The sequence below is a fragment of the Eumetopias jubatus genome, unplaced genomic scaffold, assembly GCF_037043125.1.
Source record: "Eumetopias jubatus isolate StellerSeaLion01/CBP00866 unplaced genomic scaffold, mEumJub1_p1.0 scaffold_4, whole genome shotgun sequence".
NCBI lineage: Eukaryota > Metazoa > Chordata > Mammalia > Carnivora > Otariidae > Eumetopias > Eumetopias jubatus.
The window spans coordinates 75,307,946-75,325,657 of NW_028274810.1; the positions used below are offsets into that span (position 1 = coordinate 75,307,946).

General features: G+C 49.6%; 1 protein-coding gene across 10 annotated transcripts in view; it reads left to right on the plus strand.

Annotated features, from left to right (window-relative positions):
* Positions 1 to 17,712, plus strand: part of SCMH1 (Scm polycomb group protein homolog 1) — a 183,551-nt gene extending 165,839 nt beyond the window's left edge. For all 10 annotated transcript variants that reach the window (XM_028123371.2, XM_028123373.2, XM_028123364.2 and 7 more), the window contains 3 exons: positions 8,303 to 8,497; positions 15,389 to 15,531; positions 16,521 to 17,712. In XM_028123371.2, the coding sequence (XP_027979172.1) occupies positions 8,303 to 8,497; positions 15,389 to 15,531; positions 16,521 to 16,646 (464 nt within the window). In that variant the 3' untranslated portion in view covers positions 16,647 to 17,712. The remainder of the gene's footprint in view (positions 1 to 8,302; positions 8,498 to 15,388; positions 15,532 to 16,520) is intronic.

Consider the following 17,712-nt stretch of genomic DNA (forward strand, 5'->3'; position numbering starts at 1 on the left):
TCTCCTAGGAACAGGGAACACAATACTATTCTCGCACTGAAGAAATTTAACATTAATAAAATCTACCAGCTGATATATATAGGCCGTATCAAGTTTCCCCAGTTGTCCCAATAATGTCGTTTTAGCTGCTTTTTTCCCCTAATCCAAGATCCAGTGAAGGACCATCCATTACATGTAGTTAGTTGTTCTATCTCTTTACTTCACTTTTTCAGCAGCCACTTCTCAGACTTCGTTTTCTACCTTCCATCCCATGCCATGGGCATTTTGGAAAGTGCAAGCCGGCTGTCAGACACTCTGCGCCAGCCACTGTCATGGCCTCTGGTGAGCCAGAGGCGAACCGGCTCCATCCCCGCCGGGAAAGCGTGCCCGCTGAGAGGGGGCTGCAAGGACACGTGCATGTGGGGTGAGCCGGAGTGACAATGAGCAAGGTGAAAGCAGAGGTCAAGCGGGGTTCCTGGGGGAAGACAGTGTCAGATTAGGGTCGCTTCTTCAGAACTCCCCACGCGGCTGTGTCAGGTGAGAGGCCTGTGAGGGTTAGGTGAGAGAGAGCTCCTTCCGGCCCTCAGAACTGACAGCGTGAGACAGGAGATGGCCCATTTAGCTGGTCCCAGGGACTCTTCCTCTCAGCTGTAACTGAAGCCACCCAGCATTCACCTCTGGGTCTGCTGCTTGGGGATTGCTCAGATTCCTCTCTGCTGGAGGAAGAGATTCATTTGTCCCATGGCAGTAAGTTCCTTGTGCCTGTCTTTTTAGTTCCCATCCTGGTCTTCTGAGCTTATAAAGAGGTTCTCTTGCCAAAATCCTAAAATTCACAGGATGAAAGCCAAATAATGGTGAAATCTGTTAGGATGCCCCTTCATCCCCATGCAGGGTTTCCTCATAGAACTTCAGAGTTCTAAGATGATACAAATGTTCATAATTAATTGAACTGAGACCGTTCTTCAGTCATTCACTCAACCCAGATTTTATTGGCTGCACGACACCAAGTTCTGGTTTAGGCATGGAGGGTTCCACAGTAAACAGGAGTCCAGGTCCTTACACCTAGAGTTCACAGCCTGGTAAAGAAGAGGAACAAATAAGCAAACGGTTCATTTGTGGCGATATGTACTTTCATAGGACAAGTTCAGAGTTCAAAAGTTCAAACCAGATGGTCAGGGAAGACTTCTGGGAAAATATATCTAAGCTTGGACCTGAAGCAGCAGGATAACCTGGTGAAGATGCCACAGAACCAAGATGATGGAGGAAGGGAGTGATGAAGAATGCTCCAGTTGACTGACTAGCATTTGAGACCGTGAAGGACAGAGGATCAGAGGAACCGGATGTCTGGCACAGCTGAGATCCGCGGTGGCAGGGAGGCTCGTGGGAGACAGGGCTGCAGTGGAGACAGCGGCCCAGTTGGAAAAGCTAACTGACCATGTTAGTGGTTTTATGTCACTGAGCATCGAGGACCCAGGGAAGGGACATAGTCAGGCCTGTGCTTCAGAGAGGTGGCTCGGGATCCTGTGTGAGAGAATGGATTGGTGTGGAGTGACACAGTAGGCAGGGAGACTAGCTGGAGGTTTGTGTAGGACTCTATGAGTCCTCTTAGATTTGGGGATAATCCTTTCCTTCAGTATCCAAATCTAAATAGCATAAAATGAATCCCCACCCCACATAATTCAGACTAGGTTTCCTGCTCTGACTCAGTTCTTATCCCCTCTTTCCATGACCACTCTCCTAGCTGACAGTCTCTCCCTAAGCTGCTTTGCCCCAAACATTTGATCTAGTTCCTCAGCCTTCATTTCCCTAAGGAAAAAACGAATGCAAGGCTGTTGAGTGTAATAAACCTATACTGAAGTTTTTTTGGGGGCGGGGAGGGGGAGGCAGAATTGCCACAAAGAACAGCAAGCATTTTAACATTTTTGTTTTATCTTAATGTTTATCAGTGGGGTGCTTGGGTGGCTCAGTTGATTAAGCGTCTGACTCTTGATTTCGGCTCAGGTCATGATCTCCAGGTCGTGGGATCCAGCCGTGCATCAGGCTCCACTCTCAGCGGGGAGTCTGCTTGAGATTCTCCCTCTCCCTCTCCACTCCTCCCCCCACTTGTGCTCGCACGCACTTTCTCCCTCTCTCTCTTAAAAAAAAAAAAACAACTTTGTGTTAATGTTTATCAGCTGTTACAGGATATATCTTACTGGCCTCGTTAACCTTAGGCTTCAGCCTGCTGCCATTTCTGGGACCCACAATGAGTTTGGGGGATCTTCTTCTCTGTTCTCTCTTCCTTCTATCCCATACCTCCTCCTTTTCCAGCTACCAGCAGGCAACTCCCAATTACTTTATCATGTAAAATAATTTCATTTCCTTTGGTCTCAGCTTTCCCCAACCTTATCTTTCATAACCAAAATTATATAAAATAACAGTGTACTTATATAAATGAAGAAACCATGTAGCCCACCCAGATCTACACTTTCAGCAACTCAGAGAACAAAGACAGACGCTATTGGTGGAGCGATTTGTGCTGTCTTTCCTGTGTTTTTTTCTGCCTTCCTGTGGATTAATCCAGTTTTTTTATGATTTTGTTCTATTTCCTTGTTGGGTTATTAGCTATAACTCTTCATTTTAGTCATTGCTTTAGTTTATATTACACATTTTTTTACATATCACTATCTACCTTAAAACCATAATCATATCCCTTTACATACCGTGTAAGAACCTTACACCAGTGTGCTTGCACTTCCCACCTCCTGGCCTTTGTGTTATTGTCACTGTACATTTTACTGCTCCATATATTTTTAAATAGGTAATTATCTCCTTTTTTTTTTTTTTTTTTTTTTTGGTAGTGAGAGGGTGAGAGGTGGGGAGGCGGGGCCGGAGGAGAGGGAGAGAGAGAATCCCAGTGCGGGGCTCTCTCTCACAACCCTAAGACCACAACCCAAACCGAAATCAAGAGTCAGTTACCTAACTGACTAAGTCACCCAGGTGCCCCAGTAGGTAATTAATTATCTTTTAAAGACTGTTTTAACATAAAAGAAAAAATATTCTTTTTTATTCACCCTTTCATAGTTAACCATTTCTGGTACTCTTCATTTTTTCATCGTAGAGCCAGAGTTTCAGATCCCCTTCCTGCCTGAAGGACTTTACCCTTAGCATTTCTCCTTCTTATGGTCTACTGGACACAAATTCTTTCAGCTTTTGTATCTTTGAAAAAGTCTTTTTTTAACCTTTGCTTTTGAAAGATATTTTTGCTGAGTTTAGAATTGACATTTTTGTCGTTTAGCACTTTTTAAAAGATGTCACTCCATTGTTTTCTGGTTTGCATTGTCTCTCTGAGAAGTCTGCTGTCATTCTTCTGTTTGGTTGCGTGGTCCTTTTTTTTTTTTTTTTTTCTGGATGCTTTTAAGGTCTTCTGTTTATTATTGGTTTTTAGCAATTTGATTATGCTATGCTCTGGTGAGGTTTTCTTCATGCCTCTTGTGCTTGGAGTCCACTCAGCTTCTTGGACATGTGGGTTTACAGTTTTTACCAAATTCGAAAAAATCTCTACCATTCTTTCTCCATGTATATTATATTCTGTCACCTCTCCTTTGGAGACTCCAATTAGACATATATGAATCTTCTTGAAGTTTTCCCACAGTTTATGCTTTTAAGAAATTTTTTAGCCTTTTTTTCTGTTTTATTTTGGATAAATTCTATAGCTATGTTTAAGTTAGCTAATCTTTTCTTTTGCAGTTTCTGATCTACTCTTAATCCATCTCAATCTATTCATCTCAGACATTGTGTTTTCATTTCTAGAAGTTTGACTTGGGTCTTTTTATATCTTCAGCATTTCTGCTTAGCCTGCATAATCTTTGCTCTGCCTTCTTGAGCATTTGAAGTATAGTTATAAACACCTCTCCAGTGCTCTGGTCCATGAACTGTAGCTCCCTCGACCTACCCAGACTCAGCTCCATCTCCTCAACTCCGGGAGCTCACTGGGCTCTGTCTGATCTTCCCCTCCCTACCCCTGGGTCGCCTGGGGACTCCAGACAGTGAGCTGAGAGCAAGCCTAGGACTCACCTTATTTGTTCTCCCTTTTCAGGAATCACTGTCCTGCACTACCTGATGCCCAATGTCTAAAAACTGTTATTTCATGTATCTTGTCTTTTGTTTTTAGTTGTTTCAAGCAGTCAGATATATCTAGTCCCTGCTACTCCACCTTAGCTGGCAGTGGAAATCCAAAATGTATCCTGAATCCATGTCCATCAAATCATCTCTACTGCCTTTGCCATTATCCTCTCTCTCCTGGCCTGAGAGGTCCTTTCTGGCCTACCTGGTCTCCTTACTACCTCTCTTGTTTCTCTCTGCTCCATTTTCTACTTAAGAGTCCAAATGGTATTCTTCGGACATAAATGAGATTATGGCGCTCCCCCACCTAAAACTCTGTAGAGGCTTTCTTAGAAAAGCCACGTGTTTTTGCGGTATTCTGCATGATCTGGTCCTTGTCTACCTCTCCAAACTCATCTCTTCCTTCTGTACATTTTAGCTACACTGTTTTTCCTCATTTCCCCAAATACTCCTAGCTGTTTTCTACCTCAGGATCTTTCTGCAAGCGACCAGACAGCAGCACTTAGCCATTGCACCAGGGGACCTACAGCAGATCCTTTTCCATGATTAGGTTCTACCCAAGCCAAGTCAGCTCTTTGGTTCTTCCCACAGAATTCTCTGTGGGTGAGGGGGCATACTGGGTCATGCTCCTGTCCTTTGCAATTTTTCTTAGAGACTGAATGTTTAGGTAATGCTTGGGATTCATTAGGGCCACCAGTGAACCCTAAAACCAAGCACATTGTCTAGCACACCTCCACTTGGACTCTTCTTCAGACCACAGCTTTTAAACATCAAGTTGTCAGAGACACTTCGCAAGGTCTCCTCATCTACTACTCCTTTTGTTATTTTCTGTCTTAATACCCTATTCCTTTGCTTAGTAATTTTTGCAGTAGCTTCTCATTTTTTATAATCTTGTACTTGTCATCCTTCCCACTAGATTAGTTATTCCATGAGGGGAGGGACAATATCTGGTTTTTTCCTCATTCTCAGTATCCATCACCCTGTCATATAGCAAGTATTTAACAATATTTGTTGAATGAAAGTGTAGTAGAGGATGTGGGACATGTAGTTCAGAGAAGGATTTTTTTTTAATGAGACAGACTTAAGCATACATAAGAACTGTGGTAGTCTCTGGGTCCTGTGTTGGCGGAAGAATTTTCTTAGTTACATAGACTAGTTTTCTTCATTCATTTCACCCCAGGAAGGGGAAAGCATGGTTGTGAGTGCAGAGTCCTTGAATCTCAGAAGTGGAAAGTACTCTAGAGGTAATCTAGTGTCTAGCCCAACAGACAAGGGTGGTCATCTGACTTCTGCTTAAGTACTCCCAATGACAGTCGATTTTGTTGGACACTTCTGATTGTTAAAATGCCCTCCCTTTTGAGCCAAAATCTGTCTTCTTATAACTCCTGCCCTCTGTTTTACTCTCTGCCTTTCAAAAGACCCAATCTATGATCCAGTTCTCTTCCTTTCCCATGACTGCCCTTAGGGTATTTGTCTCCCCCGACTTTTCTCCAGACTGTACATTCCCAGGCTTTTTCTCCTTTGCGTGATTTCTAGACTTCTCCCCACCAGTCTAGCCATCCTCCCCTGGGAACTCTAGTTTTTAAAGTAGCCTTGCAAGGTGATACTCAGAGAAAATCTGCTTCTCACTGAAAATCAGTGGGTAAGGAAATGTCCTTACCTGTCTGTTAACCTCTGCAGACCCCTTCCTGGCATAGTAGCAAGTACACAAATGTGTGTTCAATGAAGGAATGAGCTCCCTCTCATGCTGACTGCTCTCATGTCTCTAGCACATCCACAGCAAATTTCATTTAAATTGATGTTTAAGTGTGAGGTCAAACATCTTTTTATAGACTGCCAAACTGAATCCCAGAAAAAAGGCAGTGATCACTGACCAGTGGTCTTGCCAGAAATAGAACTCAAGTCTTTCAGCCCTAACTTCTGACCCCTGGGCCAGTAGTTGCAAAATTTCTTTTGTTTTAGCAGCAGACCTCCTTGTTGCAAAGGTAAGATTATATGAAAACTCTGGGGTATGGAAGTGAAAACCAGAGCTGTTCTGCTAAAGCTGGGATGAGGCCAGGAGCCCTACTCACTTGGCCTCCCTGCGGAGGCCCCAGGAGCGCCATGGAGCCCAGCGGGAAAGCACTGCAGTCTCCCACACTGCCCTTGTCTTACTGAAGCAGCCCGGGCCTTGTCTGATGGGCTGTGAGGGCTCTAGGACCTGCTGCAGCGCTGGGCATGATGCTACATCTCCTGAGGAGAGATGGGATGCCATTGCCAGTCCCAGTGCCACCCATCCAGAGTGCCAGGCCCCTCAACTCAGATTCCCTGTCTCAGCTGCCTTTCCTAGCATCACTGAGGGGAAGACACGCTGACTTGCATCAGCAGCCGGGGAGCCCCTGGTGCTGTCATAGTTATTCTTCACGTCTGTGAGCTCAGGTGAGGCAAGCGGGTACTATCCCTAGTGCTTGCCAGGTAAAATGATGGCCTAGAAAGGTGAGGTCGCCCTGCCAGTGCATGCAGAAACTAGATTTCAGCTTTTTCTTGAGTTATTGCGAGGACTTGGGTTTGCCCTCTAACTCTGAGTGAAGAAAAAATAAAATGACAACTTCCCCACCTGGTAAAGTCCATCCCATTCCATCTTCGCATGTGATGTTCTCAGCAAGACAGAGGGTGATTTTTTCCCCCATTTTACAGATGAGGGAGCTGGTGCTGAGAAAACAGACAACTTGCCTGGGATCAAACACCTAGTGAAAGGCAAGAGCCCAGGCCTAGAACGCAGGCCTCCTGTCTGCTGCCTCAAGTGCCTGTTCTTGTCTCAAAAGTGGGACGCTGCTCTGGTCCTCTCTCCTGGAAAACAGGAATCTGAAAGCTCATCTGCAGAAAGGGGTGGGCTGTGGCTCAGGTGCCCAGAGCTGCTCCCTTCAGAACCGTTTCTGGGGAAAGGTTTCATCAGTCCCACTCCCTAAGAGAAGGGCCAGTAGCTGTCTCCTGCTAGACTTGCCTTTACGCCCTTGGTTACCAAGCAAGTTCAGGTGAGTATTAGAAAGGAGTCCTAAGGAGCACCTGGGTGGCTCAGTCATTAAGCGTCTGCCTTGGGCTCAGGTCATGATCCCAGGGTCCTAGGATCGAGCCCCACATCAGGCTCCCTGCTCAGCAGGAAGCCTGATTCTCCCTCTCCCACTCCCCCTGTTTGTGTTCCTTCTCTCGCTGTGTCTCTCTCTGTCAAATAAATAAAATCTTGAAAGAAAAGAAAGGAATCCTAAAATCCTAAACCATCTGGCCACAGAGGTCTTACTGTGTGCCAGACAGTGTGCAACAACACTGTAGTGTTGATCATAGGCCCTAAGTGAGTCCCATCATTACCTCAACAGCCGACCTCTAAGAACAACCGCGAAGGATGGTGGTGTGGCCCAGGAGCCAAGAGGCCCTCCACAGGCAGATATGCTATGACCAGGGCTGGGGAACTAACCCGGTGTGGGCAGAGCCCAGTCATGAGAGGGAGCCTGCTTCAGGTTCTGGAGTGTTCTATCAGGGACCGCCTGGTGTGGGGCCTCAGAAGACAGGGGCATCCCGGGTTCCAACTGAGGACAGTGTGGTTCCTGGAGAAGCACCTTGCCTACTGAGTGCCAGAGCCGAGTTCTAACTCCGAGTCTGGTGTCCATGGCCCCGCTCTCACCACTGTACAAGCCCGGCTTCCTTGGGGTGTTTCTGTTGAATGAGGCAAATACGAAAGGAAGGAGGGAACATAGGAGCAGACCCTTCAGAGACAGGCCTTTAGCCAGACACTGAAGAGCATTTCTGAAATGTCCTGCTAGAGGGTCACCCTCTAAAGGATCCTCATCTAAGCAAGTGTACCTCTTCTCCAGCACTCCTTTATCCTGGGCTGGCATCTTGTGTACAGGGAGGCAGCCTCTTCCTAAAATAGCTCTATTTGTTTTAAGGTTTTCCTTATCCAGAAAAAGCAAAAGACATCCAGACCAGAAGAAACCTCAAAGACTATCTAGTCTAAAAGGAAGAGTCTCTAAGGAGATCCAAGCCCAGAGAGTGGCATTGGGCTTGACCAAGGCCACCTAGTAAAAGCGAGAACCATGACTAGTACACAGGCCTCCTGAGACACAGCCCAGGGCTCTCTGTTTTGCTGCCTCTTGCTCGATCCGAATAGGTACCTGGGAGGCCAGCGCCCTGGCAGTCCTTCCAGGCTAGTTCCTGCTCTAACTCCGGTTTTACTCTTTTCCAGGTGAAAGCTTTGTCCTGGGGAATAGTCTGACCCGGTCTTTGGAGCCACACTCAGACTCAATGGACTCTACCTTGAATCCCACCAACCTTGTCAGCAGCTCCCAAAACCTTCGAACCCACGGGTACCGGCCGTTGGTTCCATCCTGTGGCCTCCCGATGGGTACCGCCTCAGCTGTGAGGAGGCTGTGCTCCGGGGGTAAGCTTACCCAAGTTCTCCCACCCTCCCTCACTCTTTCCTTCCCTCCTTGGTGAGCTCCGCTTGCCCCCTGCCTGGGAGTTGGACTGGGGTCTAGACTTACATTTGTGTCTGGCTAGGCACCCAAGAGGCAAATGAAGCTCTGGGATTGGTTTGAGAATAGTGGAAACTGAGAGCCAAAGGCCTAGAGCCAAAGGGACAGGGAAGGACACACCCATTCTTTATTAGCCATTTATTTGAACACCACCTACGTTTGGCATGCAGAGGCAAAAATCAATCACTTCTTGTCCACAGGGAGCTCATAGTCCTATGGGAGAGAGAAACACTTCAACACTTAATTGTATACCGTCATCTTGGATGGTTTGGGTGGTATGAAAAGATATGCTTTGGGTGGTATAAAAACGGCAAGAAGGAACACCTAACCCAAGCTTGGGGTCCAGGGGAAGCTTCCTTGAGGAAGTGACACCCTGTCTGCAATTCAAAAGCTTGACCATATGAGTGGCAATATCAGGGATCATAGGGGAGGGAGAGCTCTCCAGGAAGAGAGCACAGCAGGAAAAAGGGCAAAGATAAGAACTGGTACAGATGGTATGCATGGAACTGCATGTACTTTGCTGTTGCTGACTTTGCTATTGCTGAACATAAAATGTCGTACTGGGACTTCAAACAGAACAGCCTGGAAAGGTCAGGGGCTATTTCACAGATGACCCAAATGCCATGATAGAGTTTGGAGTGGATCCTGCAGGCATTGTGAAGCTGCTGAAGGCTTTTAATTAGAGGTGAGACCTAAACAGGTGTGTGTTTTGAGTAGATCATTGACTACTGTGTTGAGGATGCATCTGAGGAAGGACAGACCAGAGAGACCAGTTAGGAGGTTGTAGAGTGGGCTAAACCAGAACAGATAAAGGCTTGGATTGGGATAGTGGTAGAAGGTTTATAGAAGAGTGAATCAGTTAAAAAAATATTCATGAGGCAAATTTAATCAGATTTGAGGATTGTGAGAGGGAAGGGAGCAGGAATGTCTCCTCAGTTTCTAGGTGGAGTGGTAGGGGAGATGGTAGTACCATTTGCTGAGAGAGGGGACCAACCATAGAAGAGAAAGAAGGGCAAGGAGACCCTGGGCCATCTCGGTGATACCCAGCAGGCCCTGGCTCTGCAGGGCTGATTCTCAGGGAAGAGGACTGAGCTGAAGATAAACATTTGGGAGTCATCAGCATATAGATGGTAGTTGAAGCTATAGGCTGAATGACCAGGAGTGTATATGTAGAAGGAAAAGAACAATTGACCAAAGATGGAGTCCTGGGGACCAACAAAGTTCAGGAGGTGGGAACAGGAAGAGGATCCCAGAAGGAGACAAAGGAGTGGTCAGATGTGAGGCAAAACTGAATCTGGTATTGTGGTGGCCAGGATTAGAGAGAGTATTTTAAGGAGAGTGCAGCACAGCAGAGGTTTGGTAAAATGAGGACTGACGACCGTCCGTGGGATGTGGTGAATAGTGGGTAACTGACGATCTCAGCAAGAGCAGCTTCAGTGGAGGTGGGGGGTGATGAGGACAGAGTGCATGGTGGGCTATCAGGGAGGGTTTGAGAAAAAGAAAACCAGTGACCTTCAAAAGAAGGTCTTCAAGAGCAGGAGCACACTGGGCATGTTTATCGTCAGATAAACACAGTTGAGCCTTCCAAGAAGAAGAGATGAAGAATATCGGGGAGAGGAGAGAGTAAGGTGTGGCTGTGGTGGGAAGGGTTACGACCAAGGGCACAGAAAGATGGATCCATCTTAAGGCTTGTTCTCTGAGACTGGAGGGAAGATTGACGGTGGCCATGAGTGAAAGGAGAGAGGGCCGAGTAGGGGAAGGGCGCAGGGGTGCTCCCAAAGTGGACTGGTCAAGAGAAGATGGGGAAATGGAGTGAGGAGAAGGCCCAGCTGTGCTTGGAGACTAGTTTGCCAGTCTGCAAGAGACGTGGTTTTCTTCTGTGGTTCTCAGAAACCTAGATGTGGGGTGAGAAAAGATTGTCTGAGAATTAAAGTTTTCTGTTGAGCTAAAAGGGCAAGAGGGCCAGGGGCGGGGGAGCATGCGAAGGAGCTGTGGAGCTGGGGGGACAGCTGTTTAGATCATCAGCACTGGATTTGGGCAGGGCGGGGAAGAAGCAAGGCTGAAGGATGGGGGAGGTTGTAAGTCTGATGTGCTAAATCTCTCTGTGTGGTGATGGGTTTAGTGGACTTACGTCCAGGGCAGTTGCTGAGATGGGAGGTTGTGGTCAGAGAAAGGGACGTTTACATTTCTGAAGCGGATTTGTTCCAAGTGATGGCAAGAAGCAGACAGTGGCCTTGGCAGGAAGTATTTGAAGTAGAGTGGAGGTGAAGGTCCCTGGAGGCTGGTGGCTGACTGGTGTGTGCCTCTGAGGGTAATGACAGGACGTGGCTGGAGCACAAAGCAGTGACCGACGTACCACACGGTCTTCATTTAACAAGGGGTAGAAGCCCAGAGGTCTGTAGGCAACGGTGATCAGCAAGAGCAGATGGCTGGGGACATATTTGGCCTCTGAGGAACATGAGCCCTCATAGGAGAATGGCCTAAAAGCAGCCATGGAGAGACAGGAGAATGTCACCTCCACAGCATGCTATGGCCTCCCCCAGCCCCAGGGTGTGGAATGGGAAGAAGAGTCCATTGACAAGGCCTGCAGTGGAGAGAGATGGCCTTGGGAGAGACCGTTTTCGGGGAGACTGAGCAGGAGGAGAGCAGGAGGAAGAGACCAGGATACCCCTCCCTGGCCCTCACCCCAGCAAGGCAGCGTGGGGCGTCGGGAGCTCTGGAGTCTGGGCAGAGCTGTGAGGTGATTCCCTGCCTCGAGTCTCCTCTCACCATTCAGGCCCCCACACTCCCCTTGTGCACGGGGGGCGTGGTGATATTGGCCTGGGGTTTTCACAGGAGTGTGACAAGGCTCAGATGGAAGCAGGGATAGGGGGTCACTTGGGAAGCTGAGTCATTCCCCAGGTATGAGGGCGTTACTGTCCCTGTCCTGTCTCCCAAGGCCCTCTCTGTTAGGAGTGCTTCTTGACTGCTGCCTCGCGCAGCACTGGCCTCAGGGCCACTGTTGTCTCCGGGGCACCTCCTCTCTCCCTCTGGAATGCGTGGGTCTGTTGGCCAGGTCCTGGTCTAAATCTCTTTTGATCCTGAAGAACCTCATAGGGCTATGAAGGATTCTGTCTGTTTGGCACTAGAATTGTTTCACTCAAAGTATTCAGCTGTTGAGTCTGTCCTCTCATTTCATTAATGGAGGATGAATGGGCATCAGTTTGTTAGTCTGGCCTCCTGCCTTAGATGAGCCTCACCTGCGTTAGTCATTCTCGGACTGAGACCCTCGCCTTCCTTGAGGAGTAACCACCAGCTGCCCTCATGGGATGGTGGGGGAGAGTCTTGGTATAGACTGTGTGCAGAAACAGAGATAGGAAAAGTCAGACTCAGGGCACTAACTTGTCTTCTTCCTAGCTGTGTGATCCTGGGAAAGTCACCTCACTTCTCTGGGCCTTAGTTCCCTCATCTCTCAACCGAAGATGATGCTACTTCCTTAGATGGCTGGTTGCTCCTGTCTGTATGCCTACAAAAGCAGAAGGGTGAACTCTTCAGCTATCTCTGGCAAAGGCTAAAAATCTCCTCCATTTCCCTTCACCCTGGGTCCTAGGTCTAAAAGTTGAAGGGCTAAAAATAGAAGGGCTGTTTTAAGGGGCAAACAAGCTGACGGGGGAGGGGTTTCCTTTATAATGTTCACATGCTAGACCCCCCTTCCCCACGCTCACACTGCCACCTGGTGTGTGCCACAGCCGTCTCTTGCTTGGACCATGATAGCAGCGGACTGGTCTCCCTTCTGCCCTCGTCCAGAGTCTAAGTCTGTTATCAACACAGACTCTGAGAGTGATTCTTTCTGCCGGAAAGTGGTTCAAGTCACTCCTCTGCTCACAATGGACCTACTGCACAGAAAGTCAGTGGTTTTTCAGTGGCCTACGAGGTCCTCTGTCCCATGCCCCCCGCCCCGCCACACACCCCCCTCTCAGATGCTGTCCCCTGCCCCTCCCTCCTCGTTCGCTCCTCTCTGGCACGCCGGCCTCCTGGTCTCACCTTTCACGTGCCAGTCACTCTTCTGCGTCAGGGTCTTTGCTCAAGTGTCACCATTTCAGAGGTGTCTCTCCCGACCTGCCGCCTGCCCTCCTGGGGTGTGTGTTCTAAGAGAAGAAAGCTGACAAACTCATAAATACATATATATAGATAGATACATCTAGATATATAATGGATATGTAGATATAGACATATAAAATATCATCGTGCATGTGTTTGATTCCTGGCTCCCCTGGGTCAAGGAAGTGGCTGAGATGGGCCGAGACACACCCATGAGTGTAGCTTCTCTCTGCTCTCCATTGTCCCAGCAGCTGGTTTCTCTGTCAGCGTCACGCTGGACTGTTAGGGCCCAGAGAAGTGGCTGGCTCACAGAGCCCTCTCCAACTTCCTGTCTGCCAGCGCCTCTAAAAAGCCATTGGAATTCCTGTGGCTGTAAGCACCCTGCTTACTCCAGCAACTTCTCCCCTTATCTGGTCAGTGCCCAACTCTAAGTCTGAGGTGTAACATGCTGGAGTCTCTTCCCCAGGAGCAGGGCCAGGCCAAGCCAAGCGTGCTTCACCTTTTAGACCTGGGACCCAGGGTGAAGGGAAATGGAGGAGACTTTTAGCCTCTGCCAGAGATAGCTGACGAGTACACCCTTCTGCTTTTGTAGGTGTGTTTCAGCCCACCCTTCGGCTGTGCACCTGGCATCTCCTGAGTGGTGAGCATACAGACAGGAGCAAGGCAAGGTCCCTGCCTCGAGACAGAAAAATACACAAGTAACTAGTGTGTGGTCCTTCATTCAGTGAACGAACCTGTTCGAACATCTGTAGCAGACCAGGCATCTTTTGCGTGTTGGGGACTGTGAAAGGAAAACCCTGCCCCCCTCCTGGGGTGTCTCCCCTACGCCCAGTACTCTACTCAACAGGACCTCACCCGGACACCAGACGTGCGGCTCCTCCACATCCCGAGCCACTGTGGCACACCCCCTGGGGGGCCGATAACTTACTCCATCCTGACCCCCTCTGGAGAGAGCATCACATCCCACCAGCCTGCCCCCCCACCCACCCACACACCACTTCAGATGTGACAGTCGAAGGTCTGGGTTGTCACCTGTGCTTCTGACTGGCTGGCAGTCAAGGGTCCCATGATCCCCTCCTCGGGTTCCCTCAGGAAAACGGTCACTTACTAGGTTACCAGCTTTTTACGAAAGGATGTAACTCAGGAACAGCCAGATGGAAGAGCTGCCCAGGGCAAGGCCTGGGGGGGTGGGCACGGGCTTCCACGCCCTGTCCAGGGGTGCCGCGCCCCCCACACCTCCGTGTGCTCACCAGCCGGGGGCTCTCCAAAACCCATCCTTTTGTTTTTTTATGGAACCTTTATTATATAGGCATGATTGATGAAGTCATTGGAGACTCTCCTTCCCAGGAAGGTTGGCAACCAGCCACCATCCTCAGGGGCTTTCCAGAAGTCACCTCCTGACCATACTCAGGTGTGGTTGAAAAGGGCTTGTTATAGATAACAAAAGACCCCTTTATTTCTCTCACCATTTGGGAAATTCCAAGAATTTTAGGAGTTCTGTGCCAGAAACCTGACAGAGACCACATATGTATGTTTCTTATTAAAAACCACAATATCACAAGCAAATAGCAGGGCAGAAAATAGGAGAATACAGACAATAAACATAAATACATGAAATTATTTTAGGTAGTGATATGTGCTGGGAAAAGGGGAGAGTAATTAGATTGAGAGTAGCTCTGTGGGGAATGGAGTACTTTTATAGGAGGTCAGTGAAGGTCTCTGAGGAATTGATATTTGAAATAAATATTGAGAAGGAATCAGATATGCAAAGCCCTGGGAAAAGAACGGAGGAGATTGAAGGTCAAAGAATAAAGCATAGCCTATTCAAGAAGCAGGAAGAAAGCTAGTGTGTCTGGAGCATGGTGAGGAAAGGGTGTGGGCAGGGGTTGAGATTCGGTCAAAGGGAGACAGGGCCAGATGATAGAGTACCTTCTAGACCGTGCACGGTAAGGAGTTCAGATTTCAGAGAGCCCAGGTCCCACAGGGGGAATGGGAGGAATGTATTTGAGCCAAGATCGAGATAAAAGCTCTAAGCCGAGCACTAAATTAACACTGAGATTCCTGGCAGCCCAGGCAAAACTGTTTTCTGCCTCTGTGCATGAGGCTATCCCAAGGTTAGCTTCTCTCCAGGCCGTGGAAGAGGTACAGGGTATTATCCACCACTTTTTTTCTCCCTAGACCCCAAGGATTTGGCTCTATTCTTGCCCATCTCCCAGAGTCTCTCTAGAAATGGTCCCCAGAGCCAAGGCAAAAACAGCCTTACCCCACAGCTCCTGCCACCTCCTCACAAGACCTCCAGACTCCAAACTCATGGTGCAAACCTCTACCTTTAAAAAAAAAAAAAAAAGATCTTTTCTTATTGTTTATGGTTTCTGGCACGAGGGCAAGCCCCCCAGGCCCCCACTGAACCCGTGTCATCCCCTTACTCATTGTTACCACTGACTCAGGTCCAGGCAGAGCCACAGCCTTACTGTGAAATTCTTCGGACCCTCTCCAGAATCAGATCTACTCTTAAAGAACAAAGATTTGACTTGAGAAGAGTCTCAGACCCTGATCCCTTTGTGGAAGAACCCTTCCCTCCCTCAGCCACCTCCAGTTCTCTGCTCTGGCACTGCTGTGAGCCTCACCAGTAGGGCCATGGGGACACACCAAGGAGAGTGGTGGGGCGGGACAAACCAGTCCCCACCCGTTATAGCAGGTTCCCTCCTGTCCTGCAGGGTCGGACCGATACCTGGAAAGCCGGGATGCCTCTCGACTGAGTGGCCGGGACCCCTCCTCATGGACAGTGGAGGACGTGATGCAGTTTGTCCGGGAAGCTGATCCTCAGCTTGGACCCCATGCTGACCTCTTTCGAAAACACGTAGGTGCCCCTTCCTGACCTCTCCCATGTCCACGGGGAGTCTTGCTTCCGAAACTTGTAGACTCTTAAAGGTCCCTTGAAACTGAGCACAGGAGACATCCTGAAAACAGAGACAGAATCTTGGGTCTCAAGCAGCCCTCGTTGCGCACTGAGTTCAGCCCACTCCTGTAGTGTAGGTCTGACTCAGTCACATGCCTGCTGGGTGCATGGCTGGTGGGCTCGGGCCCAGGGGAAGGACTCTTCTCTTTTCCTAGATGTGTTTGCTCTCCCATTTGCTTGCCTTGGCCTGAGAATCGGGGGCCTCAACCCAACGTAGAGTCCCCAGCCAGATGGCTCCTACTCTTCAGCCGCATCAGCCCCCTGTCTTGTCCTTGCTCTTCTGTGAACCTCCAACATCTCTTCAAGTGACCATTTGGCTGGGTGGCCAGGCACTGTTTCTGATCCGCCTGTGGTGACCATACTCCTGATTTGGGGTGCAAACCCATTTCCCCGCAGCCCCTATTGCTTGGTGCTCTTCTGCCCTTTGAGCACTCAGAACAGATCTGCTGCCTTTCATGGATCATTTCAGTCTTTCATGCTGGTGGGTTTGGGGGTGCTCTCGGGTCAAGCCTAAAGATCTCACAGCTATTCTGAGCCTGGCTCACACAGAGGGGCCCTGGCCACTCAGGAAGGAAGATGATTTATGGGGTAACAGTTGAGGATCAGTATAAACCAGTCTGGGAGAGGGGACGAGCACATGATTGGGGGGGTGTGCTTATTGGAAGAGATGGAACATAGCCGGACCTCAGTGGTTGGAGGGTGGGGCTACCGCCTCAGGCAGCAGGGAAAGGAAAGCAGGACGGGTGCTGGGAAGAGCACCTGCTGGGCTCGGTAGTACATGTTGGTGGACGGCGGCCACAGAAGCTGTGGGGAGCAGGTAGGCTTTAGTGGCTCAGAACCTGGTGGCCAGACCAGCCAGGCCTCTGACGGCCCCTCCCCCCGCCCCCCAGGAGATTGACGGCAAGGCCCTGCTCCTGCTGCGCAGTGACATGATGATGAAGTACATGGGGCTGAAGCTGGGGCCCGCGCTCAAGCTCTCCTTCCACATTGACCGGCTGAAGCAGGGCAAGTTCTGAACCGGGAGACGCAACCTAGACACCTGAGGGGTCCACCGGAAGGGCTCAGCATTCTTCTCCCCGGAAGCGGGTGCCAAGCAGCCCACTGCCGGCGCCTCAGTGGATTCCGGGCCACCTCAGGACTCGGGAGGCTGTGTGGAGCCACCACTGCTCCCCGCTTCTGCCGTGATACGTCCTTCCATGAAGGACTGAGGAGGGGAGAGTGTGGGGCCCAGGGCTGGCGCTGCTCTTCCCCTCAGCCCTGCCTCGGCTCTGAGGTCCCTCTGTATTTATTTCTCAAGCCTGGTTGGCCTCCCACTGGGCGTTTAGACTGAACACCTTTCAGGTGATGGAGGAAGGGGCTGACCCCTGAGGCCTCAGAGGATAGGGCCCTGAATTGACCCTTGGGCCCAGTCCCCTGCCACCCGCTGGGCCTGGTGTGGCACCCCACTTCCCCGCAGCTCCTGCCCCCTCCTCACAAGAGCTCCAGACTCCAAACTCATGGTGCAAACCTCTACCTTTTTAAAAAAAAAAAAAAATCTTTTCTTATTGTTTATTGTTTCTGGCACAAGGGCAAGCCCCCCAGTTCATACTCCTCTCACTCCAGACACTGGGTTTCAGGAGGAGAGAGACTGCCCTGCCCTGGTCCCAGAGACGCATGGGCCCTTTCCAAGGACATCACCCGAGGGCACTTTCTCTGTGGGATGGACACATCCTTCAAGCCTTGACCATATCACTCAGCATGGGGAGGAGAGGGTTCCTGTCACCTTCCCCTCTTCCTCCACTGGACCCTTTGCAGCCCCGGGCCTCATCTGTGGGAATGGGAGTCCCCTGCCCCACACTGTCCCCCACCACAGCTCCTTGCCCTGGCCAGAACTACTGCCAAAGGAGGTTAGGCCCCATGATTCTAGGCCACGAAGGCCATCAGGTGGATGGGAGGGAAGGGTCTGCAGGCTGGAATCTGGTTGTACCCTCTCCACTGTCCAGATGCTTCCTTTATAAGCAAGTCAGCAGCACAGCTGCCCCACTGCCATCCGGACTTCTTTTATGTCAGTTTGTTTATAAATAAAAACCAATATAGATGCCA